The 26,879-nt window shown below is 34.7% G+C and overlaps 4 protein-coding genes across 10 annotated transcripts in view; 3 read left to right on the top strand and 1 right to left on the bottom strand.

The window, feature by feature from the left end:
• Positions 1 to 26,879, bottom strand: part of LOC139977691 (uncharacterized) — a 53,886-nt gene that overhangs the window by 17,998 nt on the left and 9,009 nt on the right. Inside the window, exons 1-3 of one of the 3 annotated variants that reach the window (XM_071987201.1) lie at positions 22,659 to 24,351; positions 2,019 to 2,095; positions 607 to 771 (exon numbers count right to left, since the gene is read on the bottom strand). In XM_071987201.1, coding sequence (XP_071843302.1) covers positions 607 to 771; positions 2,019 to 2,061 — 208 coding nt within the window. In that variant the 5' untranslated portion in view covers positions 2,062 to 2,095; positions 22,659 to 24,351. Of the gene's footprint in view, positions 1 to 606; positions 772 to 2,018; positions 2,096 to 22,658; positions 24,352 to 26,879 lie in introns of those variants that run through there. The other 2 variants (XM_071987202.1, XM_071987200.1) reach the window with 2 other exon arrangements.
• LOC139977719 (uncharacterized) lies at positions 5,186 to 17,048 on the top strand. The gene is made up of 9 exons (XM_071987228.1): positions 5,186 to 5,260; positions 12,642 to 12,970; positions 13,740 to 14,042; positions 14,261 to 14,353; positions 14,902 to 14,923; positions 15,431 to 15,534; positions 15,865 to 15,999; positions 16,221 to 16,331; positions 16,749 to 17,048. Exons 2-9 carry the CDS (start codon positions 12,886 to 12,888, stop codon positions 16,943 to 16,945), a joined length of 1,050 nt encoding a protein of 349 aa, XP_071843329.1. The 5' UTR covers positions 5,186 to 5,260; positions 12,642 to 12,885; the 3' UTR covers positions 16,946 to 17,048.
• LOC139977720 (uncharacterized) lies at positions 5,273 to 11,218 on the top strand. Of its 5 annotated transcripts, none has more exons than XM_071987229.1 (6): positions 5,273 to 5,693; positions 7,700 to 7,809; positions 8,348 to 8,541; positions 9,011 to 9,167; positions 9,938 to 10,062; positions 10,478 to 11,218. In XM_071987229.1, exons 3-6 carry the CDS (start codon positions 8,539 to 8,541, stop codon positions 10,793 to 10,795), a joined length of 603 nt encoding a protein of 200 aa, XP_071843330.1. In that variant the 5' UTR covers positions 5,273 to 5,693; positions 7,700 to 7,809; positions 8,348 to 8,538; the 3' UTR covers positions 10,796 to 11,218. The 5 variants fall into 5 exon arrangements, with proteins under 5 accessions (XP_071843330.1, XP_071843331.1, XP_071843334.1 ...); XM_071987231.1 differs by lacking the exon at positions 5,273 to 5,693 and adding an exon at positions 5,786 to 6,032; XM_071987230.1 differs by lacking the exon at positions 7,700 to 7,809.
• Positions 17,233 to 21,062, top strand: LOC139977721 (ephrin type-A receptor 4a-like). The gene is made up of 5 exons (XM_071987234.1): positions 17,233 to 17,376; positions 17,897 to 18,008; positions 18,146 to 18,242; positions 18,428 to 18,530; positions 18,877 to 21,062. The coding sequence occupies exons 1-5, from the start codon at positions 17,293 to 17,295 to the stop codon at positions 18,913 to 18,915; spliced, it is 435 nt and encodes a 144-aa protein (XP_071843335.1). The 5' UTR covers positions 17,233 to 17,292; the 3' UTR covers positions 18,916 to 21,062.

Below are 26,879 nucleotides of genomic sequence, written 5' to 3' on the forward strand. Positions count from 1 at the left end.
TCATCATCTACCTACAACCCTACATGTAAAAATATAACAATTTCTGTTTTGATTGTACGCTATAGGAATTTTAAAGAAGTATAAAAAGCAAATGGAACAGTAAGACATGTGCTGTAGCAAGTTTTAATTGACAGAATAGTATTCAACTCAGCTTAACTGGCATGAATTGATACTCTTATTAAACTTCTAGTGTACGTAGAAGCCATTAATCATTCACAATAACGGTCATCGAACTGAAATTTCATACTCTCTTCTATTTCTGTATTGGTGTGATTAACGATTGTCAGCCATACCATAATTAGTGATAAGTATCTACTGTAAAATTGTCAGTTACAGATACAGTTGATCCTCAACAATAATAGGAGTTGTAATAACAGCGAGGCAGTTGATTTTATGACACTTAAGCGGCCACAAATGTGGGAGAAGCCCGCAGGGTCTATGGATTGTAACTTTCAAGTTTAGTGGCTTCCTATTCAATCTTTAATATCATATTTGGAATCTTTTCAAGTTCGAAAGTTATTTATGACAATGTGTATATTATCCATTGTCGGAACCGCAAGCTTCATACTTCCCCAACCCACAAGGAATCATACAAAGCAACCTTACGTTTCGTAAGCAACTTGGTAGCTGCGTAAGAGCACGTTACAACCAATATGCCCACTACAAGAGGGAACAAAATGGCAACGGCCACTAGCGATATGACTTGGGTATACCTCCATTGTTGGATCGGCAAATCCGGCCATGTCTCCGTTGATGTATCATCAGATTTACCTTATTAAAAAACAAAAATTTTTAAAAAACTATATTATTTGAGCAAAGAACTTATATTAATAGAGCTTTATTTCGTTTTGCCGTAAAATGCACGTCATGCATTATACGCTTGAGTACGACGATATTCCGTTATATTAGTTTACAAGGTACATCTATAGTATTTCGAAGATAAAGGGCGTTGGATAGGATGAAATCTTCTTGTTTGATAATTCATTCTAAATCTATAGAAATCATTAAAAAAAACATCAGAATAATAGGTTTGTTACTGCAGGTGATTACTCTTTGACATGCATTATGATATTATAAAAAAATGGGGGTAGTTTGCATTTCTGATTATTACTGAGTCCATACAAATTCATTAGGGAAAATTTATATAACTATATAGATTCATGCCCAACCTCACCATTTATTAACCAGCAGAAGTAACTTAACAGTATCATGTTTCAGAGGATATTGTTGGGACATTGGGATAAAACGTAACAAAATACACAGTTAGATGCAGCTTCAAAATTACAGAGAAACGCCGACATTGCAAGATATAGAGTACGAGATGAACATTCAATGTTTAGAATAATACGACCATCCACATGTGAGGCTGAACATCAAATTTTGAGATGAAACGCAAAAGTTTGGTGGCTAACCATAGCATCTACAAAAAATTGGTTCTCAGCTGTTTTGTTTAACAGTTGTCAGACCTTTTCATTTCCGTCTCCAACCAATTTGACCATATCAACCAACACCCACCCACACCAGATTTGAAATACGGTTCACTCTAATGGTTTGTAGTGTGATATGGGGATGTAACAGGTACTCCGGACGTAGAGGCCAGGTAATAGCACGACATAAATAGACAGAAGAAGTTTCAGCTGAGTATTACAGTTGAGTATATTTATGAAAGTAAAAATCTGGTGTTATAATTTTGTCTAAAGATGAGAATTAAGGTGAGTGAGTGAATATTCACTCTATACTTGTTATAGAACGAGAAACTCTTCGTGCTACCATAACCGAGAGAAGAACTCTATAGAAAATTGAAAACTGGATCACTTTACTGTGCTGAAAATCTAGTTTATTTATATAAGCGAAGATAATAAAAGGGAAGTCATAATATTACATGACGGATTCCATGTTAACAACTTGGCCGTCACACATACAACACACACACATACACGGTACAATGAATTTAATTCGATGTAAAAGAAGCGACTGGCTAATATTGAAGTATATACATTCTAAGCAACTCTAATTACCTTCGCGGAGAAGACTGCTTAACAGTGCTATGAGGAATAACATTTTTGTCTTGTTGTATTTCAGGCAATGTTGCTTTCTGGAAGAAAAAGGAAACAAAAGCTACAACTGTGTTGTTTGTATATTATTCATATCTTAAATTAAATATTCATGGTTCATTCTAAAAAACTGAAAGAAGAATACGGTCGAAGTTACTGTGAACTCGCAACGAGCATCGTACCGTTAACTCCACACATTTTGGACGGCCGTTTCTATCTCTTTTCCTAAAATCTTGTTCTTACACTTTAAATATCTGAAACTACCTAAGCTAATTATCTTTAGTGGATTTTATTTAGACTGTTTTCCCCATTTAAGTTAGCTTTCCTTTCTTTGAAACTAATAATCTTAGTTTATTGCTTCCACCTCCTGGGATATATACTAAGCTGTGGCAAACGTTAGATGCTGGGTTACAATATAGTAATATATTTACAACATTTAGGCCTACATGTAGGCTGATAACCTAGACTGCTTCTTATTCAAAGATCTAAAAATCGAATTTATTAATAGTTTGTTTGTTAATGGCTGCACCTCAACCATATTGTGATACAGACTCAGCTTAGACCTTCTACAAGATCTCCAGTTGAGTACCATATTTCCTTGAACTGTTGGAGCGTTCAATTGCCGTACTACTATTATTAGAAAAGGTTAATGGTTTGGAATGATAATTCAACTAGGCCACGTTAGGCATACCACCGGAAAACTAATGGGCTAGGCTATACAACACAACACCAACACCAACGCTACAAGGCAACAACAAAATAACTGAAAATCTGCAGCTTCAAAGGCCTTCCAATTGACGGCAATAGGACCTTGACTCTTTCTCACCTCGCCCTAGCAGTGACAGTGTAATCCTATTGAAGAACCACATAGTGGTTAACGCTTCAGTGGTTAACCCCGGTTAACGCCGGTAAAGGCCGGCTAACGCCGCTCAACGCCGCTCAACGCCGTTGAACGCCGCTCAACGCCGGCTGACGCCGGTTAACGCCTCAGTGGTTAACGCCGGTGCGTTTCAATTATAAGTTTCCCGGTTCGAATCACTCCAAGATTAATGTATGTCGTCCAGTTAAAGAGTTGTTGACTATTGACAATTCATAATTATGGACGTAAAATATGAATGTAAGAGACTGACTTCGGTCAGCTTGAGGCTTTGATAAGCCAACCAGGCTTCTTCGCGAGTTCCTGCTTGCAGGAGGATCTAAAATACACACACACATATACACCCATACACACATACATACGCAGGACGGGCAGAAGTGGCCGTTACAAAATAATTCATCATTCATTAATTTGAGAGTTAACACTAGAATGCAAAAATGCATAGTGGTGCGATGATGTAACATGAGCTATTTTCTTCATGAATCTGACGTAATGTGTAGTGAGGGTGTACAACATACTTGATCAAAGTATACTCAGTGAAAAAGCAGTGTGGTGAGACAAACAATAATTTACAATGACACAGGCTGTCCTGAAATGACCATTAACCGCAACAACAGGATTCTTGTACTAAATGTGATAGATGCATTAACGTACTAAATATGACATCAGTCCTTGTTGAAATATTGTGTAAAACATGGTTTTACAATTTGATCCCTGGTGAACTCAAACGACCATTGACCTCCGCTCACAACATGGGCTAGTACTCAATGTGGTACAATTACATACCAAATCTGTCCAAGCTTCTCTATCGATATTATATGTAGGAAGATGTGTTAGCGTGGAGAGACAGGTAATAGGGGGAGTGAAGTAAATGTTTGGCATTTTTATTACTTTCAAATGACCTTTGACCTCCACCAAAAGCAATAATAGGCCTCTTAAATTTGATATGGTACATCATCAATCCAAATATGAGATCTGGCCTTTATTGCAAAATTTTGTTAACAAGGTTGTCACGATTTTACCTGTTGTCCCCATATGACTTTGACCTCCATCAAAAAATAGGATTATTTTACTTTGTTATACACCTTCATACCAAGTATGAGATCTGCCCAAGCTTCCAATATTGAGATATCATGTTTACAATGTTTTAACAATTTAACCCCTGGTGACCCCAAATGAAGTTTGACCTCCACCAAAAACATTATGCGTCATGTACTCAATGTTGTACGTCTACACTCTAAAAATTAGGTCAGCGAAGCTACCCTTCTTGATATATCCTGTTTACAATGTTTTCACAATTTGACCCATGGTGACCCCAAATGACCTTTGACTACCATCAAAAACAGCAGGCTTCTTTGACTTAATGTTATAAACCTTCATACCAAGTATAAAATCTGCTCAAGCTTCCAATGTTGAGATATCATGTTTACAATGTTTTCATAATTTGATCCCTGGCGACCCCAAATGACCTTTTACCTCCACAAAAAACAATTAAATTCCTATACTCAATGCGGTACGTTACTCCCCTAAAATTAGGTCTGCCGAAGCTTCCTTTCTTGATATATCATGTTTACAATGTTTTCACAATTTGACCACTGGTGACCCTAAATGTACTTTGACCTCCACAGAAAACAATAGGCTTCTTTGTACTCAATGTGGTACATCTACACACTAAATATGAGGTCTGCTCAAGCTTCCCTTCTTCAGATATCGTGTTTCCAAAGTTTTCACAATTTGACCCCTGGTGACCCCAAATGACATCTTACCTCCACAGAAAACAATATGCTTCTTTGTACTTAATGTGTTACATCTGCACACTAAACATGAACTTGGTCCAACATTTCCTTGTTGAGATATCGTGTTTACAAGATGGGCGTCACAAACGCACACACACACGCCATCATGATTACAAAGGTTATGATATTCATCGAAACCAAAATCGATGACACATAAATTTAGGTTTTTAATACATTTAGGCTTTTTCAGAAATCACAAATACTTTTTATTTCTAGGCTTCGTAGCCTAATTATTCACCAACCTGCTGGCAAGATCCGCATTTCTACTATCTATTTTACGCTCCCATGCGTTCTACCCCATAAAACAATAGTATATTGATGAGGTTCCATCAACTATTATGAAATAATCAACTATGACTCCAGCCAATCAGATGAAGTTAATAATGATTGACAAGGGTGATATGAATCCACTGTTACATCACGTAGAATACAATCATAACTGTTATTGGCAATTTAAACAAAGGTAGAAATTATGGAGATATCTTACTTGTCGTGTCCGCTATTTTTTATTACAATTTTGTTCGGTATTTTCGGTAAGTAAAATCCCCAGTCTACACTCTAAAAAAGATGGGTAATATTTTCTGGGCAAATGCTCGGTTGGGGAGTTCTTTAACAATATTGGGCAAAATCCCTGCTCTATGTGTTGACCAACTTATAGTAAAACAGAATTTAGTAAACCGCTGTGCAAAGTGAATGAAATATACCCAACATTTGGTAAGCGTCCCACCAAATCGAAAGTCACTGGTACTGACTGGGGCGACGCGCACATCTGCGACGAAAAAATGAACGTTTTGCCTATACATTTGTGTGTGTTTGCATGGACAAACACCGTACGTTACGTATCATCGCATAGCTCATACATACAGTGTAGATGACGAGTGTAGATGAAAATATAGAAGATTGGCAGGCCTATCGAAGAAATCCTACAAAAATGGGGGGTTGAAGAGCTGATAGACAAGTTTCAAGGTAAGAATGTACAATTGAAGAGCAGGCTAACAAAATTACAAACCTATATTATGTTGATATGAAAATGATGTAAATATTGGTATACAAAGAGATAGCGTCAGGTAAGGTCGAAAAGCATAATGAGTAACGTTACTCGATAGGTTAAACGTAACTTAACTAGTGTAGCCTAGGTCCAGATTAGGCCTAGCTTTTGGCTATATTTAATATTGTTATACTACTACTAGTAGCTGCAACGATCGAATTGGAATTGTATTGATGTTAATATTGACGAAAGACATTGGGACCTAACTTGACACCAGATAACCGTGCATGAAATTCATTAATGTACAAGTTCCAAGGGTACGTAGATAGTAGGAGTAGTGTACGTAGTACTTTTCTAGCCTACGTACTTAGCCTATATGCTACTGGCCAACTAGCACAGGTTTAACGTTAGGCTATGCCAAATTTGCTCAATCGAATTTGTACAAATTAAGCTACCAAGCAAACCCTACCGTCTGACGTTAGGTCTAGTAACCTAGGGTTGTGCCCAGGAATTTTTAAATTTAGAATTAGCGAACTGGTTGTTATTCTAGTGACAGATTGGGGAAGGGTCAAAACGAGGGGAAATGTCAGCTCGAGTCAAACTCAACGTGAGAGTAGGGGGATGGAAGTCAAATTAAATTTGCTCAGTATCAGATACCAGATTATGCTACTTTTGGAGCGCTTAAAAATGACGATGTCTTTGAATATTTACTTCAAACATAACCACTTAACGTAGTTTAAGCCTGTATTACCCTAGCCAATACATTGTAACTTAAAAAAAAAATGGTAAGATTGAGAACAAATCCTGTAGGCTATGGGCATTGGAATAGGGCCAAGTTAGTTTAGTGATCACTATATGTGCACCAGTTAACTGCTTACTTGCGTGAAGCTAGCAGCCATTAAGACTAAGAGCAGCCACTAACACTGTAACAGCATTCATCATTTCATCATTGATATTGAGCTATATATGTATCAGAGTACTGTCTGTGCTTGAACTTAGTGGCCGCTAGCTTCAATGAGGCAAATCGCTTGCATATAATGACAAATGCAGTATTCAGATCCAGTAACTAACGGTACGTACAGTAGGTAACATGCAAAGCTCGCCAACGATAATAAGCTACGCCTATGTAGGTTAACTATATATGAACTGATGCTTTAACGATGCAAACTACCACAATAATTTAGAACGTAAGATTGATTTAATACTATACACAACATTTTAAGTGTAGAATTTCAAAATTTCTATCAGTAATTGAGTAATATAGGTTAGATATTTGAAGTTTTCCTTGCACCAGATGGATATAGTGAACAGCGTAATTGGCGATTTTTGATATAGTGCTGGGTGAAAATGTTCAGTGCTGGGCGGAGCCAACAGACTTAGGCACCGTACTTTATAGTGCAACTAAGTGTAATACAAGTTTACAATGTACAACACTGTAAGATGGGGCACTAATGGCAAAATATAAAGGGCATGATGGTGCAGCTTCTTTCAGCTGTGGGTTATGTCAAGCCATGCATCAGATATACCTTGATGGCAAGGAATTTAATTGTTGTCACAATTGTGCATGGTTTTATTTATTAATGTTGCAACCACTGTCATAAAAGGGGGGGGGTGGGTTAGGGCACTGTTCAGTCAGTGGTAATAATGAATATATACAATATAAATTAATTTTAAGGGATGTTCCTGCAAATAAATTAAAGCTGCAAACTGTGACAAGTGTTATCACTGAGGATGCTTTGCAGGTTAGACCAGAAAAATAAATTGCCCAATACCACAAACAAATTAACATGTGCTAATAGTATATGGAACTTCCTTCAAAACTGACTTCAAAGTTAAAATTTGAAAGGAAAAGCTTCCAATAGGGCAGCATCCATCAAAATCCAGTCCTATTACAGTCAAATGATTATGACTCCCGAAGCTTTCAAACTCTGCTGCCAATGCTAAGTTGTGGTTCATTGTTTTTCTTCTTTTTTTTTCTCAACAGAAAATGGAATTGATGTGACTGCATTCGCCTTGTTGGATGAATTAAGTATAAAAGAATTGATTCCTAAAGTCGAACTGAGACTGACATTTTTAAAGGGTTGGCGAGAAGCGGTAAGCTCTAAAGATTTCATGCACCTGTTTGAAATGCCTTAGGACTATAGAAGGAGGCAACAAGAAACTTTTTTTCCACCTCAAGCATGTACATGGCATTGCCAATAAAAGCAGGGTCAAAGTTGTTTGCAGTCAAGGTAAATGTGTGCTAACATTTAATACATTATGTGGCTACAAAAGCTTGTAAAGACTATATCTCTATAACAATTATAATGGATTGATTACAACAGATGCTGTGGTGAGTGAAGTCTGCCTGTTTCTTGGGGTAGCTATAACAAGAATAGTAACAATGAGGCATGACTTAAATTATCCTTTCTCAGTTTTAGTAGGATAGATTTCTATCATCTTTTGCAGGATAGTGGTACTGTAGGTACATATTACATATTGAGTAACATCATCCAGATGAATACCTAAAGTTGTATATAACAGCATTAACAAGCCTACCCAGTTCATGCAGTCAGCATACAAGAGTAAGTGCAATAAGCCCGCACAAAGCAAAAACAATTACATAGAAGTTACTTTACAATTCATTTCTCAGCACCAGTAGCACCTGAAAATGAAGAAGAACTTGTTATGATGAATCAATGGCTTAAATACAACAAGGAACCTGAAGACCAAGTTACTGTTTTCATGGGGAAAACAGCTTTCTACCGCCAAAAGAGAATAAAAGAAAGTCTGGGGAGTGTTAACACCACCATTGCTGAGTTTCCGTGATTGTTGGACCCAGGAATGGTAAAATTCTATTAAATACTTTGCTTTTTTTTAATGATTAATATGATTGCACCTGACACTCATTCCAGCCAAGTTAGGCATTTTCATATATTTTTTTTATCTTTAAAGACAGCTGGCTATAGACAAATTTGATTTGTTTTTGTAAGGCTTAAATGAAAGTTGTGTATGTAAAATCTGCAGGTAATCTATGTTCTTACACATTGAGGTGGAATAGTAAAGCAGAATGCCAAACAGTGTTCACTGATAGTTTGTTCTCATGAAACCATCGTTACCCTGGGTTACTTTATGTATGTTGTTTGGCTGTTAAAGGTCTGAAATAATTATCATTAGTTATCATTTAATCCACAAATAATTGGGTTCCACAGTAACTATTTTCTAAGCTTTTTAATGTGTGAGTCTTTCCATGTATAGCATGCAGCTGTTCCCAAAAAGAGTCATGTTCCACTGGTGACTTTCATTTTCATTTTAGATTGAGCAAGACTTTGCATTGCTGTATCCATCAAGATCAAACAAACTCTATCAAAGATGGGAGAAGGTGGCAAGAAAAGTGATTTTATACAGCCAACAGCTAAATTGGAGGGAGGTCCTAGGTATGCAGAATACAAAAATTGATGACCTCACAAAGGGTAAGCCTAAATATACAAAACAAACAGACATATGTTGACTTGTTGGTCCATCAAATTAGATTCTCATGAGCTGTAGGTACATGAATGGTGATATTGACAGTAAAGTATGCTCACTGCTTTGTACTTAAAATACGGTTCCTGCAATTAATAGTATGCTGCCTCTCATTGGTGATTGCTGTTCAAAAATCAAGGAATAGAGCCTTTTTATTGTTGGACAATTGGAAAAACCTTTTAAATGGTTAATAATGAAGTCTAACATTGGGTTAAGTTTTAGGGGGACTCCAAGCCTGTGGTACTCTCACATCGGCAAGGCAATATTTCTATATTTACATCAATCAGGCAATGTAAATGGCACATGCATGTCAGTGACAACCCTTTATCAGACTGTGTCTCTGTGAATCTGTCCATGCACATGCACCATTGTGTATTGATATATGATCATATCTTGTGAGGTTGTTATCCTTAATTTATTCCTGTTAATAGAAATAGGTCACCAGCCAGAGGTCAAAATCTGCAAAGTGCCTCTTCTAGAGACTATACAAAAATTTTCACGTAATGAATATTTGGAAACTTGGTTGTTTAACGTTACCAAAGGTTAGAATGTATACTGCTTCTCTCATTACTACAATGAAAGTTTAACAATGGAAGTGATTCTCATAAACAGAAATTTTAAAGGGTGTCTAAATATTATATTTTGTATTCTGCAGAAATTTAACTAGCCAGTTTTAAGGGGTGAATAATTAACAGTTTAACTGTTTTTATCTTCACAGAAGAAACAAAGAATCTGGCCTTTTCCCTGTTAGCTATCATATTCAGAAGTGGAAGGAGTGGAAAGGGTACAAAGGGTCACAACTCAGCAAATGATTCAGTAAACTGCTTCATTGATGTGCAACCAGTAAGTTTTTCTACATCTCCATTTGAATGCAGGGCTCAAACAGCAGGTTTGAAATAGTGACTCAAATAACTCAGACTGGGAAGCTCAGACAGATCTCATATTTGATGTGTATATCAACCATATTCAGTAAAAGAAGTCTTCCTTTTTTTCTGGGGGGGGGGGGTCAAATGTTATTTGAGGTCACTGGGTAAAATTTTTGAAAGTTTTCTTGACAGCTCCAGTAAAATGGGGAGCTTAGAGGGATCTCAAAATTGTTGAAGACTGCTCATTTATATTTACATTTATATTTTATATATATATATATAAATATATATATATATATTCATAGCTACATGGTTTTTTTAATTTGTGTCATTTCATGAAATTGTAGATAACTACACTTCTTAAAATATTGCATTTTTCTTTCTTTCCATAGGAAGTGTTTGACATAGACCAATATGTAAAGACCCTCAAAGCAACAGAAACCCCACAGCCATTTGTTGTGTGCAGGGGAAGTCGGATAACTCCATCACAAACTTATGTCATCATAGAACGGAATGCACTCCCTCAGCAGTCACTCATGAAAGCTATTGACGTATGCTTTAAGGCCATGTACATATTTGACATTGAATATCAACCAACATGTAAGATTGCATGGCAGTTTTTGCAGGTTGTGATCTATGACTTCACTGAGGCAAGCATCACAAGTTCCATTCGAAATCTGCGTGCATTCATCGCATCAGATTCAAAGTAGTTCTTTTATTCCTAACTATTCATTGTATTTATATCATGCATTACATCTTGATAGAACAAATTTAAAGTGTAAATACTGTGTAAAATTACAGATGATTTTTCTTAACTTCCATTGTTCTATTACTTAGCTTTCATGGCTTGGCGTTCAAGGAATTTGGTGAATTACAGTATCAGTTAACTTGGTGTCATCATTCATGTTTAAGTGTTTGCCATTTTATTTCATACTGAATCAGCCAAAAATAATTTGTTTTAATAGATTATATTCATTAACACCATCACAGTAATGTCTTACAAAATCAGTTAATATTTCGGAAAACCTGTGCATAGAGTACTAACATGACATGATGGTACCCCTAGCTTTGGTTTAGCATCACAATGATCTGGTGTTAGCTAACCAGGCTCGTTCCAACAAAACTAAAATGTAATTAAATGTTGAAAGATAAGATATGTGTTTCCACCTGTGCTGTCTCATTTGCATTAGTTTTCTATTACTGATAGAAGATTTAATATGGGAATCAGCCTTTGGTCATCTTTTAAAGCTTATCTAGACTTGCGCCAAAACAGTTTCTGATTTATGATCCTGCGCCCATAGCAGTTTCTGATTCATGATCCTTAAACTGTTGATTACATGGGTTGGTAATGCTTCCCTGCTCATATATTTCTTGAATTTGAAAACTAACCAGGCACAGTGTAAAAATAAACACATTTTGATAAACAATGACAGGAGAAGCAATGGGTGAATGAGAGAAGTATGCTACAATAGCAATGGGTGGATGAGAGTAGCATGCTACAGTAGCAATGGGTGGATGAGAGTAGCATGCTACAATAGCAATGAGTGGACGAGAGTAGCATGCTACAATAGCAATGAGTGGACAAGAGTAGCATGCTACAATATAGCAATGGGTGGACGTGAGTAGCATGTTACAATAGCAATGGGTAGACAAAAAAAGCATGCTACAGTAGCAATGGGTGGATGAGAGTAGCATGCTACAATATAGCAGTGGGTGGAAGAGAGTAGCATGTTACAATAGCAATGGGTAGACAAAAATAGCATGCTACAGTAGCAATGGGTGGATGAGAGTAGCATGTTACAATAGCAATGGGTGGACGTGAGTAGCATGCTATAATAGCAATGGGTGGATGACAGTTACATGTTACTATGACAATTGATTAACAATAGTTGCATGCTACAATAGCAAAGTGGGATGTGATAAGTGTATTTTTTCTTTATGATTTTTTTAATCTGTTTTATCTGCTTTAAATTTGTTTTGATATGCTGCTTCAAGAAAGTAGATGTTCAATAAATCATTCTACAATACACTGTGTTGTTAGATCTGTCTTTTTGGTTTGGTGTATGCTATACTTGTTCACAATCATTCAACCTTCCATGTTCATCCCACCTATTTTAATTTATATCATTCAACATTTTTGTGTATAGTCAGTAAAAAACCGTGAAATACCTGTATTGATCATTATGAATATATTGATTAACTATCCATTACCCAATAAAGGGAGAAAAACTGCTTAAATAATGTCGAAATATCGACCAATAAATAGCCCTATGTTGCCCAATTAGTAGTAAAGGATACCCAACCATATGATATTCGTATTCAATATTTCGCCAACAAATGATAAACATTGCCCAACAGGCCAGTTGGGTAATTTCTTAATTACTATTTATGGGTAAAATAATATGCCCAACTATGAGTAAAAACATTACCCAGCGGCAATTGGGCAAAAAATGCTCAACAGTTGGTTGGATACATACTTCCCCAGCGTTGGTTAAAAGTTTTAATCTGAAACTGGCTGTGCTGTGCTGATATTTTTGGTATTCCTGTTTTTCACAGATGCTCATCAAGGAGCTTTTGCTGTGTGTTATGCAGGGAAAGGATCCTCACCAGGACAAGTTACTACGTGCGTGAGCTCACATTGTGAACCAGTTTGTCTCGTTTGCGGTGACCATCTAACCAAGGGAGTAAAATGGATAATGGGTGATGCTTTAATAGCTAAGGGCGAGTTCACTTTGGGGGTTATCAGTGGCTCAAAATTAAACGAGTGCCACGGGAACAGTTCCTCCTTAAGGTTAGATTCATGTCACGAGCAAATAAAAATACCATTCGATGTGAGCTAGATGGCAAAGTTTTGGCTGAATTTAAGCTGGAGAGTTCCGCGAAAGGTAAGAACATATTCCATAAAGTAAAGTTCACTATTACTCAAGGACGCCCCTCATTGGTGTTCGAGTGTTTAGCTCAACATTAATTTGGAATTTATGGTAGAACAACTTCACGTGTAGAAGCGAAATGGTGTACACTGAAGCATATATATTCTATATGCATGTTTATTAAAATAAAATAAAACTGTCAGAACTGCTTATACAAAAAGAGCATGTGTAATAGAATGCGTAAAAGTAAGTTGGCCACAGAAAACAGACAGGTTAATGAGCACGGTGAACACAATGAGACAGATGAAAGGGGATTATAAGTAGACAATGGATGGTGAGAAGAAAGCAACAGGGAAGGAGGAGAGGTAGGAGATAAACAACTATTAACTCTTTGTCCCTCCACTGTTTATCTCTGTTCACTCTCTTCTCGTGTGTTTTTGTACCTTCTGTTACTGTACTTGTCATTTAGCCTCTGAAGAAGATCCTGCTAGGATCGAAACTTCAGGCCAACTTATTTTTACACAATATATGTATTAATATATTTATTAGTAAGTCTACCCCCAATATTGTGATGATAGCTACTTCATATGTATTTTTTTTTCGAGTAGGGATAAACGGAGGTCGTGCATTCTCTACACAGATACGCACCTGCCTGTGTAATTCATTAAGCCTTGTCATAGGCCTGTCTATTAACACAATTCAACAGCACAGCATAGGTTGACGTAGAGGTGAAATACACAGGTTATGTATTGTTTTTTTTTTGTTTTTTTTTTTGCGGTTTCAGAGACATTAACCATCGTTGGAGAAACCCATCAATATACCGATCACAACATCACCCTTGCACGAGGGCTCAACGTTTACCTCCTTTGCGTCATTCAAAATGCGTTATCTCCAGTTACTCTACATTGGCTTGTTGATGACAGATTGAATTACACAGAGAGATTTACTTCAAATGAGACGACCAACTTTTCAATACCAATATTTATAAATACAAGCACTGCTCAAGACTCCATAACCTGCGCTAGCGATGGAGATAAACAAAATATGAGTCAACGGCTATTGATAACCAACAGCAGTACTACAACAGGTTAGATTGCGTCCAATTTACTGTGTAGATATTATATTTAAGTTACGGTCACGTTACAGATGTGAACGTCATAATTAAAAGGTAGTATGTTGTTTATGTTTGTATGCAATCTACCATGCATTTAACGAGTAAAAATGTTTAGAAGGAATCAACGAAAAATTAATAAAAGTACGGTAAAAAAGAAACGTAATTTATATAACGTTATTTAAAGTTTTCAGAGTTTTCAGAAACAGCCCACAGGAAAATTGGAATGGCAGTTTCGTTTCTTCTGGCTGCAATATTCACCATCATAATCTTCGTCATGAAGCTATGTAAGTCAGGGTATTGTAGAACTGTAAAATACGGCAATAATCAGAAGGCTATACTTGCTACAATGGTGTAGCTCTATTTTTTGTCATCCATAATATTATTAAATCAAATGGTTGTTTTTTAAATGATAGCACAAAAAGGGGTAAGTTAGGGTAAGAAACAAAATTAATTTAAGTTTTTGTTTGATATTTCTTTGGAAGAGACTTCTCAAGCAATGATACTTACATGTCATTTTGGCACGTTAGACATGACGTGCTTTATAATGTATGTATTGCAACTAATGTATACACTTAATTCGTATCCATTCAAATTAATATGTCCCCCCCTAAAAGAATTAGGAGTAAAGAATCCCGTGTGACTTTTGAGGCTGACGTTGGCAATACATTAATTTATCTATAATACAAATAAATAAATAAAACGCATTGCGCAACGTTTAATATATTCATGTGAATAAAGTAATGTATATATTAAATTAAAGTTAATCCATCATATCATATTTTTACGTGAAAATGTACGGATAATTGTAATTCTTTCTCTGTTGATTTTTCAGATAACAATTGCAAAGAGAAAGGGTAGCGTAACTTAACTGTATCTCTTCAAAACTTTATTTTTCTGAATAATATTCTCTTCATCAATTATATATTATTAGTTTGCACTAGGTTTTGCAGAGTTCTGTGAAGACATAGAACTCTTGGGTCTACCTGTACGTTCATGTATTTGTGAAATATCGTAATCCAAACCAACTGATATAAGATCGATACCAAAGTGTTGCGGAAATGGGTAATGTTGTAAACATAGCCAAACAATTCATAGAAGAAGCAATTGTAGGATTTACGGAAGTAACTGCTTTATATATGTCAAATTATTATGTAATAGCTATAAATAAACAATGTATCACACTCAAGAGAGTTCGGCCAAAAATTGAACTAAAACTGGTTTAGTCAAACAGTGACACATTTCAAAATTGTTGGCATAAACCATGTTTATCAACATTTGGTTGGCTAAATTCATAGCCAATGTTTCTTAAAATTTTAGTCTTAGGATTTGATTTACTTAAATAAATTTAATTATTTCTGCAGAGGGACAAATATTATTGCTATGGAAGAAAACGTGTGTTATGTAGGACTAGATAATCTGCCAAATGGAATGATAAGAACGGAGACAGAGCCAATGGCGTCGTTGGGTAAGATACAATTCCTCATATTGTTGTGACAATTGTATTATTTATGTTGTATACGGCATTGTATGCCCTTATCAGACTGAGAACCAGTAACTATAATGATTGAAACATACTAAATACCTTGAGAAAGTTGAAATATACAAGTGCAACGCAGCTGGGAGCTGACAATTTCAACTTATGTTTGTAACGGTTAGAAAATGATATACAAAAATGTTACACGTATGCATGTTAACGATTATAAAATTAAAACTTTTTCTTGTGTTATGAGAATTGGTTGACGTTGTCATTACTCTAAGCACATATCAATGCACTTATTGTGCATATTTGTCATAGAATCAGAAGAAACGAAAGACAAGAAGCCACTTCTAAGAAAACAGATTCAGTCAGGGCAACCGTTTGAATACTGGAGTGCATTTATTTCAACCAAAGACTCGCATTCATACTCGTGTGTTGCCAAGAAACTCTCAGGTAACATGATATTTTACAACTTGTCTCTCAATGCACTTTTTGAAAACAACCTGATTTGCCACAAGTAAAAACAAGCAATAGAGATTAATTACATTTTATTGTCAATACTTGGTTTGGTACAATTTGAGGTTAGGTGGCTTTACCCCTCTATGTAATTTTGGACAAGTATTGACAGTTGTCCATATATCTCATGCCCTATGTTGTATTTGTACATTCCTTAGATCAGGCAACAATCCGTGACTATGAGAGTATGGAAAATCTTGTGCAGAGTCTTTCGTTGCTCGACATGGGCAATGGCTTTGGTCAAATTTTGCATTCATCCATTCAGACACGTAAGTGCATTTACTAATATCTCCATTATGTCCTCACGCATGAATCATGAAGGGTGAAATTTTGTGTTATTATCTGAAGTAACGTATGCAACTGCACTACAGAGCGTTTTTAATTCTGCCTAACTTTGACATGTTTAGTTTTGTATCACAGTCTAAAGTTCGTACTGATCGACCAGAGTGATTCTGCTGGTGTGTGAATGCATATTATGCCACTAATACTCATTCACACATCAGTAGACACCATGTCGTGAAGTGGAATTTTGCTGGTATTGATATTTATTAATATAATATAGGCCTATATATTTCATACCAATTGCTACAAAACAGTGAAAAAGCTTCCAGTCACCACATGAATTCGAGCCTGGGTCTTTGAATGGCTTCTTCCTTTAAGTGTCTATATTGTATTTTGTTCACCAGTTCCGTTTGCAATTTACTATGAAGAGTTGAATTTTGGAACTCTCTGCGACCATGTCGTGAGACGTTTTCCAACAGAACTGTCGCTTAACACCAGTAGGAAACTTCAGCCTACCGATCATGCTCCTGTTCTGAAATACCTTCTCAAGTTTGCAGAGGACATCATAAAAGCAATGCAATATCTTGCTCATAAAAAGTAGGAATTTTAATATTTATCTGTATTGTTACATGTCTCACCCTATCAAAATTGAATGTACATCAATATAGACCAGTGATCAGTGACGTTTGCTCTTAAACTTCATAATCGACTTGAATCAATGTTAAAAATCACTGTTCAATGTAGCTGCATATATATATATATATATATGTATATACATATATATATATATATGTATATATATATATATATATATATATACATATATATATATACATATATATATATATATATATATATATATATGTATATATATACATATTGTTTCTTTTATTTCTTTATTTTTTATAACAGTTTAGTCACCCTGCATTGTCCCTGAGGAAAGCTCTGATGACGGAAAGCGGCTCTTGTAAACTCTACAGCATTTACCCGAATGAATTATGTGTAGGAAGGATCCAGCAATTGTTGAAAAAGGTAACTTGAAATATATTTTATTGTTTAGAATATTACTAGATATATTTACTACTTTTTATTAAAATCCTAATTTGTTATAGTAACGACATCAATATTGTAGCATTTCTTATTCCCTACATCCTTCAGTTAATCCTTCCTTTTGTCCCTCCACTGTTTATTTCCTACCTCTTCTTTCTTTAGATCTCTCTATCCCTTGTCTACTAATCCACTTATAACTATCTTTTTGTGTTCACCATGCTCATTAACCTGTCTGTAGTCTGTGCGTGTGTGTGTTTGTCCCTTCTGTTACCTTTACTAGTCTTTTAACCTTCGAAAAAGATCCTGCTAATGAAATGGAGGTAAACAATATACATATATACTAATATGCGTTCGGGTGTGTGTGTAAATGTTATCGCTTTTTTAATGTGCATGGCTTGCAATTATTAATAATTTACATGAAATGTTGGCTATGCAATTGCACCAATAGAATGAAGTTGTTAAGCACCAGTCACTTTTAATTTCAACTTCGTTTTGCAATCAGGAAAACCCTCCTATGGCTTGGATGGCTACAGAAATATTTCTACTCGAGAAATATTTTCCAGAGAGTGACATCTGGAACCTATCTGTTTTTATGTGGGAACTTCTATCTATCGGTAATATAAATATCTGCTATCTGTGTGTGTTTTATCTCTTCTTATAAGTACTTGTTAAACTCTTAATCAAAATGAAGATTCATCCATTCGATTTTCATTTCCACGTTTGTCATTAGCCTAATTGTTGTTTTTTTAAGGTGAATACCCTTGCGCTGGATTGCTTCAAATGGATATCAAAAAGAAGATTCTGGAAGGTTTCCTGCTCCCAAGACCAAAAGTCTGTCCAAAGAATCTGTGCGTACTGTGATATATTATGTAAATGAGAACTAACATGCATACAAAAAAAATAAACGTGATATGAAACTGTCACGGTTGACTTAATTTACAATTAATTGAAACTGAACCCAGTTTTGTATCATGTTAAAACATATAGACAATTGGCAAGCTAATCACACTTGTTCAATCAATTGTTTAATCAGATTTCGAGTTATGGTGTCTTGCTGGCAAAGGGACCACAACATGCGACCACCTTTAGCTGATATTTTACAAACAACCCGAGATTTACGTGCAAGACTGGATACGGTAAGTAAAGTTCAAGCCAGGTGAGGCATGACAATTTACGATGATGACTCAATCAACTTAGAGCTCGCCAAGCTTGTTATTGCCCTAGTTTTGCACACTGTAAGTACAAAATATTGCAGGAAATTACTAATTTCAGGGATGACTATGGCCGATTCTGCTTTTATCCGGTTTCTAGCATATTTCCCAATACTTCTTGGAATATTGAGCCTATACGACATATCAATAATTACAGTATTTACTTATGTTCCATGGTTTATTTTTACACATGAAATCATATTTACATCATTTTCAACTCTTTCTCTAGGTTCTTATTTTATTTGTTTGTACTGTATTTTTATTTTGTCAGGACAAAGAAGATAGTCCGTATTCAGAAATTGAAGATTAAAACGAAATGATTCATCGCCCCAATTTTGGAAAGGATATAGTTAGCAAGACACAAGTGAAATATGATGCATTGCATATTTATTATTTCATTAGCAAAAGTGTTCGGTTACTCCTGTGTATACCACGGGATGGCACCTTTGTCTATCGTTTAGGTTATAGAAAAAAAATCCTGTGTCATTATGTAAATGATTGCAGTTTTGGAAGTAATGCTCTGAAAATGTTACTGTGTTAACTTGTAATGAAAAGTTAAAGGTGTACGAACACATATAAAAAACATTGATTCACATATTTTAATGTGAGCTTTTTGTTATATTCCACTTTAAACAAAGTAACAGTAACAATATTTTACAATGATACCAATACTCTGAATTGAACGCCAGCTATGCCTTTGCTTGTCACTGGAGAGATTTTCATTTATCAGCGCACATTTTCTTTTTATGGTTTAGAATTCAATAAACTTAGAACTGCACGTTTTAATGTATAATTATCATACTAGACAGCTTTATGCATGTCTCACCAAAACAGAAAAGAATTAAGTAGCTTACATGCGTCGCCTTCAATTAAAGTTTCATTAATATTTCTTTAATGTTATGCTGGAATCTTACTAAGCTACGTTAAATCGAATTTATATTAGTTCTTTTTATGTTCTTAATATGACGACGGTACGAAAGACTGATTAACATACAATTAAAATGAAAGGCATAATCATTTGAGCAATCAAAGTATACAAAAGGGACAACCGTCGCTTTTCTCATCAAGAGATAAATATGTTAGTGTTTTTCTCTGATGCCATGCATTTGCAGATAACACGTTCACAGAGTTAACAACAGCTCCATTTGAATATATAAAGAAATGAAAGAAAATTTCGAGTCTCACCATTGCAAAAAAAAAAAAAAAAACATATTTAACAAAGGAAACAACTTATATGAAATTTATCATTTGATGAGCAACATCCACTCATCCACTTATCAAATTACGAAACACCTGTTTGTGTCTGTGTGATATCGTGGTTAAGTTTCCCTTAAATATATTGTCAATAGTATTGCTAATAAAATAATGCAGCGTTAAGTTATACTAAATTTTTGTTCGATTCTTTACACTTAAATTGGCTATTCAACAATTAAAAAATGAAATTGTGCCTTTAACATCTCAAGAGGATAATAGAGAATAATTTACATATGACAGCGTGGTTTTATTTAACTTGGTGTCCTTAATTGATGTTATAAAGTACGAGGAAACCAGACCGTTTATTTCTGCACTTTGAACATTTCGAAAACGAAGGATACTGCAACTTCGTAGAATATCGCTTTATATTGTATAGAGTCATCTTCAAAACGCCAGATTATACTGATTCTGGTAGTATTATTTGCAAACTAATAGCAACAATCATTGCTTTTGATGGGAGTTGTGAAAGGTGTGCAAGACTGTTGTCCCGGGCCTGTTGAGAACTGATAAACCTACCATGCGTACCATAAGTTACTTTTATAAGTGTCGTTCCACCAAGTGCGTGTACAGAAACGACCAAATGACAAAGCCGAAAACAAACGAACGTTATTGTGACACATAAAAATTGATTCGAAATTACACCTACGAGGATAATAAATGATTGATATCTATATAATAAATCACTGATCTAAACTAATGAGATTTGATATGGCAAAAAGTGAGTATCGTCTTTTAAGAAAATGTGTTGGTTTCTAATAAACATCTATAAACATAAACAACGAATATTTTACTTCATATCGCGCATAATATATCTATATATAAATAGTGGAAATTTTAGGGAGAAAATTCATAACTTCCAGTCTTCACTGAGATTCAAATCCGGGTCTTAATATGTGGACACCCTGACTAACTATGCTATGGATACTGACCGTCTGTCCAAAGGTCTGGAACCAGTAAAACTGGTCTTAAATTTACTTGACGTTTTGGTGACATAATTTGCCTTACTCTAGAATTTAATCATGATGCTAAACAATTCAAAATCAGTGGTGAACAGAACTCTAATATCAAATGGAAAAAAATGACAAAGGCGAATGAATAAATATATATATATACGAATGAATATTAATGTGGTTTATGCTAAGTATAATGATTTCCATGATTTTAATAATTGTGTTAACCGGAAAGGTGTCAATATAGACAGTCAAACCATATATATATATTTATTAACTCATTACGATTTTCATTAATATATACATATATATATATATATATATATATATATATATATATATATATATATATATATAGATATATATATATATATATATATATATATATATCACATATTATTTAAATGGTAATTGTGTTTGATTTAAAGGGATATAACTATATATACTTGCTTCCTTTCTATCAACGTTGCTGTTAGTTATTACAAGGAGCTGCTACTCTAACGACTAGCAGCTTCGTGGTTATTTCATGCCTGTACTTGACGCATTGTATGACTTCCGTGATTATCAGAGTAACCAGCAGAACAGACAAACAACCCGAGGTTGATATTTCAGTATTTTGATCACTGTTTACACAACCATACCCACACTTTAAGGAATTTTGTAAACGCTCTTTTTTTTACTGAAACTTGTTTGGTTAATATTTATATCTATTAGACAATATATGGTAAGTATCTATCTATACTCCGGTAATCATTGTAGTTTTCGGTTTCTCAACTGTATCCGTCAATACTATCATTATATGAAGGTCACAGGTGCAACAACGCAACCTGCATCTGTAAAAGTGTACACATTAAGATTTCTTACTAAGTACTATTCAATTATTTCAAAATGTGTATAATCGAAAGAAGATCCCTCTTTGGAATGCAACAGAGAAATGAGAGTTTATCTTCACTCAATGTTGAGGTTAGTTATCAGCAATATCTTGCAAAAAAAAACACGACAAGAGTCGTAAATTTAGTACAGAGCAATCTCTTAAGTTGCATCAAAGTATCTAGTTTAAAGTCTTTAAATACAATACGAAAAAAAAAACCTAGCTACCTATACAATGCAATACTCATTTCATGCTGTGGTCTCAAAAAATAGATTTACTGATTTTGTTTTCTTAGATTCACTAGGAGAGTTTATTTGTTAGATTTTTAAATGAATGATGAAATTTTGTCAATAGTTTACCCCTGATCCACTCGTTTTAAAATTGTAATTTGCTTACGTCATTATTTGACGTGGCAGTCATACGTTAATGATTGTCTGACTGCTAACACGTATGAATAAATGGCAAACTGAAAGTGAATCAAGCATTTTATGAAATATCAAAGGTCAATTGAAAATAGTACTTGAAGTAGCAATTAATCATTGATACGCCAATTGAAGCAGATAAGACATTAAACCTACAGCGAGGCTAGTTTAAAGTAAAACACGGTTTTATGACGCACGATGATTAGAACTACTACCTCACTATGCGCATAATATTGAACTGTTTGCAAATTAATAGAAGATTATGGGTAACACTTAAAATTCTATAAGGCACAAAAAATGTTACTTAATTACAGAATTGATCAAAAACAAGAAAACATTACCGCTGTAGGTGTTTTTACTTTCGACAACAATCAATGTGACAAATTATCTTTAAAATTACGAATTAGTGTGTACAAAACCCATTGCATTTACCACTGAACATACATATTTTCCACGATTCACTCTAACATTACATTTAAAACAAACAGAATGCTAATGAATTTCGATTACGCCACAACAGCAGATATTTTAATTGAATAAGGTTAGGATGACTTACCAAAAATGCTGCGATCTGTCTGAAACCGACGATGAACAAAGATGTTATGTCGTCTTGCACGCAAACTAACGTACGTGCAGTTTTCGGTAAATATTATTTCCTTGCACGGCTTATCAATACTTGAACTTTGGATTGTAGATTATAAAACCTGGTATTGTGTAGACTTTTCTGCATATATGGCAAACATGGCTGTGATATTGATCATAAAATATGTTTACCTTGTGGGCGAGCTGTGTTACCGATTATAAGTAACATCACGAGATATCTATGAAGTAAGCTTTGACTTGTAGGTTAATTATTCGTAGCATAATACATACATAATCCTTACGTTAGTTTTGGTAGACTTTTGATAAGACTATTCGGTTCCATAGAAGTTCATTGGTTTGACTGTTTATATTGACACCTTTCCGGTTAACACAATTATTAAAACCATGGAACCCATTATACTTAACATAAAACTCATTAATATTCGAATCGGGTTAGAAATTATCAAGATTTAACACCAAAAACGTACCATGTACAAAATGGATAGTATTAAAAATATTAACGAACTGAGATAACTGTTATTGGCGTTTGATCCGTTTAGTCCACAGTTCTAACATAATGGAAACGTTAGCCCAACCTCGGTACTGCATTTAACGTCACTACCTGATGATATTAGCAAATACAGTATCAAAATCGTCATCACTGAGAAATATCAACTTCATATTTATTTACATGGAGGTAACAACTAATCGCGTGAAAACATCAATATCATTTAGATTGTATGTACACTATAATCTTTTGCAATAGATTTACGCCGTGGACCGCCTACCAGATCTTCAAATGTTAACGAAGTTAGGAGGTTATAATTGTTTGTTGGGTGCAATGTGTTTTGTAAAGAACTATAAAGTTATATTTTCCAGTTGCAAAAAGTAAGATGAGTTTATTTTCTTATACATTTAAACTTTAATGACTGCGTACCTCGTTCCAGACGCTTTTGATGATCATTTCATACAAACAACACCTCTTAGAAGCAGACGTTTCTAAATAAAAATCAACGCCTTGATGACAACGTATAAGCCAAATTATGAGCTCTAGGCTATCTATCAAGCTACAAATAATATGAGAGTTTTGTAAATATGGATCAAACAAAAAAAAGGTATCAAGCTCTTAATAGTAGTATAATACTGAAAATTAAATAGATTTTACATTTTATAATATATTATACGCAGGTTAAAACGCTCTTCAAATAATAAAAGTGCATGTATAATCAGTTCAAGTGAATAACACGCATTTAACCGAGACAATGGAACTATACCATAAGCTCTTTTAATACTTAATAGTTTGTCTTTCAGCAATGAGTGTTAAGAGTTATATTGCAATCTATAGTAACGATGGGAACGTAGATGACAGATTTATTTGATGAAGGGAAAACCTGTTCCAGAGAAATATTCCGGTACAATGTGGTTAGATGTAACTTATTATGCATGTACATTCTTTGAGCTGAGGCATTTTAAAAAGAACGTGTAACACGCTTTATTTAACTCATTCCCGATTACATATTTGTCTAACGTCTTATCGGCTTACCTACCCCATTACGACTTATGCGATACCAATACAGAACAATGTAGTCTCTGACATGTTAATTAGTATGTCCTTTTGAAAAAGCACCTTAAAACTAAATTAATAAAATACACAACAATTACAGACAAATGTACTCTTCTTCTCTGTTTTCTTCTCGTTATTGTCATTTTGTCGTTTATCCATTGTTTGTAATGGAGGGTTACTGCATATCTGCTCACATGAGCTCCTATTGAGCTTCTACTTCTATGGTATTATCATGTACGTTTAAATATAATACCTGTATGACCAGTTTGAACTGCATGCATTTGATGCCAACTTCACTAAGTGAAACGAGAAACAAATGGGTTGTCTTAAAAGTCGACTGTACTAATGCAATGTGGACCGGTGAAGCTGTACTAGTATGGGATATGTCTTTAATTTCGAGGACAGTGAATAAATACCTTATGATACAGATAATAGTTGTCCCTTCCTCCCCTCGCATCCCTTGCTGTCGTTCTGTTAACTGATTCATTGCTTATTGTCGTGTTCCGAAGTCTATATGAGACAATCAGCTTCCTAGTTGTTAGTAATACATCTAACGTCGGTCTCAAATCAACGGCTAGTCGTTATTACAATTGGAAATTGATATCAGTGTGATCATTTACCCATGAACGTAAGCCTTGAGTAACTATACAAAGATAACCAAGACAAAATCGTTCTCTAGTTGTGTAACTTTCGTCTTCATTCCCATATTTATATAATATGAGGCTAACAATATTATACCCTACCGAGCCTGTGAAATACATTCCGCTGAAGTTGAATTTCTTCCGGAAACGTATTTCTGTGCATGTACGGACACATATTATATGCAAGCTATGCGGCTGAGCACCCCATGGTTCCGAGAAAAGGTTGAATGATATTTTATATATCTTCATTTTCATAATATGTTTTTTGCATTCACGTCAATACGAAAATCACCAAAAGCTAACGCTTCGCCACTCGGACCCCAGTGGCTTTGAAATACCTCCCATAGAGACTTAATTTCTCTGGCCTGACTTTGTTACTGTGTTTAAACAGACTAAGAGACAACAAGAAACATTTAAACATATTGCAGCTTGCCGGGGCTTTGGTTCAAGGGCTCTGAGATACTCAATGGAATCTTCGAATTAACCCTATTTTTACATGTATTGTTTATGTCACAGCTACCTTGAATTAGCTTAACAGATCCTTCTCATCTCCAGTCGATACGGTATGCACTAGTAATTATACAGGATGCCACGTTTGTTGCATTGAAAGCCGCTCTCAGAAAATATACTTGGTCTTGAAATCGCTATACACCCCATATCTCTTGACAAAAATGTGAATGCTTTCCACTATAGTAGTAGCTGTAGATTGAAAGCAGACTTATTTTTGTTAAATTAGGTATAAAAGTAAGTTGGCCTGACGTTTCGATCCTATCAGGATCTTCTTCAGAGGCTAAATGACAAGTAACAGTACAGTAACAGAAGGGACAAAAACCTTCCCCCCCCCCCCCAAAAAAAAACAAAAACAGACAGGTTAATGAGCACGGTGAACACAATGAGATGGATGAAAGGGGATAATACATTTTCATTTTCTGTGCATGTTTTTTAGAACTTTGAACTTTAAACTTTGAACTGAGTTTTGAACTTCCAAAACCTGGATATGCTTTATTTACTTACTTCCTGATATTGAATTTGTAATTCCGGGAGAAACTGTTTGACTACCTTCAAAATTTAGCCTTTTTGTCAGATTAGGGTAACCATTTTGTTATAACATGTTCGTGACTGCAAAACAGGAACATCTTTAATATCCTTTACCAAACAATCGTTTATAATATCGAGTAGCATGGAAAAATCATTGGTCACCGCGGCGGTTTCACTTTTACTTAACTGCATCTATAGTATTTTATTAATAAAACTATCCGAATCCAGTACCATATACAATTTTTTTATTTGCCTGCAATGAAAAATGTAGGTCCCTTTTAATACCTCAAAATTGGAAATACATTCAATGCTTAGTTGCCGTTATTAATATACCAAACATATACATGAAGAATGGGCTGTATCTTCCTATCGTGATTGGTAAAATAGTAGTATATAGTACAACAAAGATTCACTTGTTCACTTCCTGCTGCAAAAGTGCCAATTCATAGAGGTAGAGCAAGGACATAACATAGGATACATATAGTATATATATATATATATATATATATATATATATATATATATATATATATATATATATATATATATATATATACATATATATATATATATATATATATATATATATACATATATATACATATATATATATATATATATATATTTATATATATATATATGAAATACCCGTTCATAGTGAGGTTACTACCTTTCACTACTCTATTCAATTGAAAAAGCTAATATATCGTTGTTGTTGTTATTATTTTTATAACTGTTTGTTTTTCAGGGGTGGTAGATGTTAAGTCACAGTTTTAACAAACATATCTTAATCGTTCCAATTAAGTTTTCATTGTATGCCAGGTCAGGAAAATCTCAGGGCCTGGAACACAACACATGGAGGGCTTTTGAAATTGAGCTATATATATATCCAAATGCTTCTTGACTTTGCAATCCCTGCATGTACAGGCAGAGTACCTAAGTTTTTATAGCC

The sequence above is a fragment of the Apostichopus japonicus genome, chromosome 12 (genome assembly GCF_037975245.1).
Source record: "Apostichopus japonicus isolate 1M-3 chromosome 12, ASM3797524v1, whole genome shotgun sequence".
In the NCBI taxonomy this organism is placed as follows: domain Eukaryota; kingdom Metazoa; phylum Echinodermata; class Holothuroidea; order Aspidochirotida; family Stichopodidae; genus Apostichopus; species Apostichopus japonicus.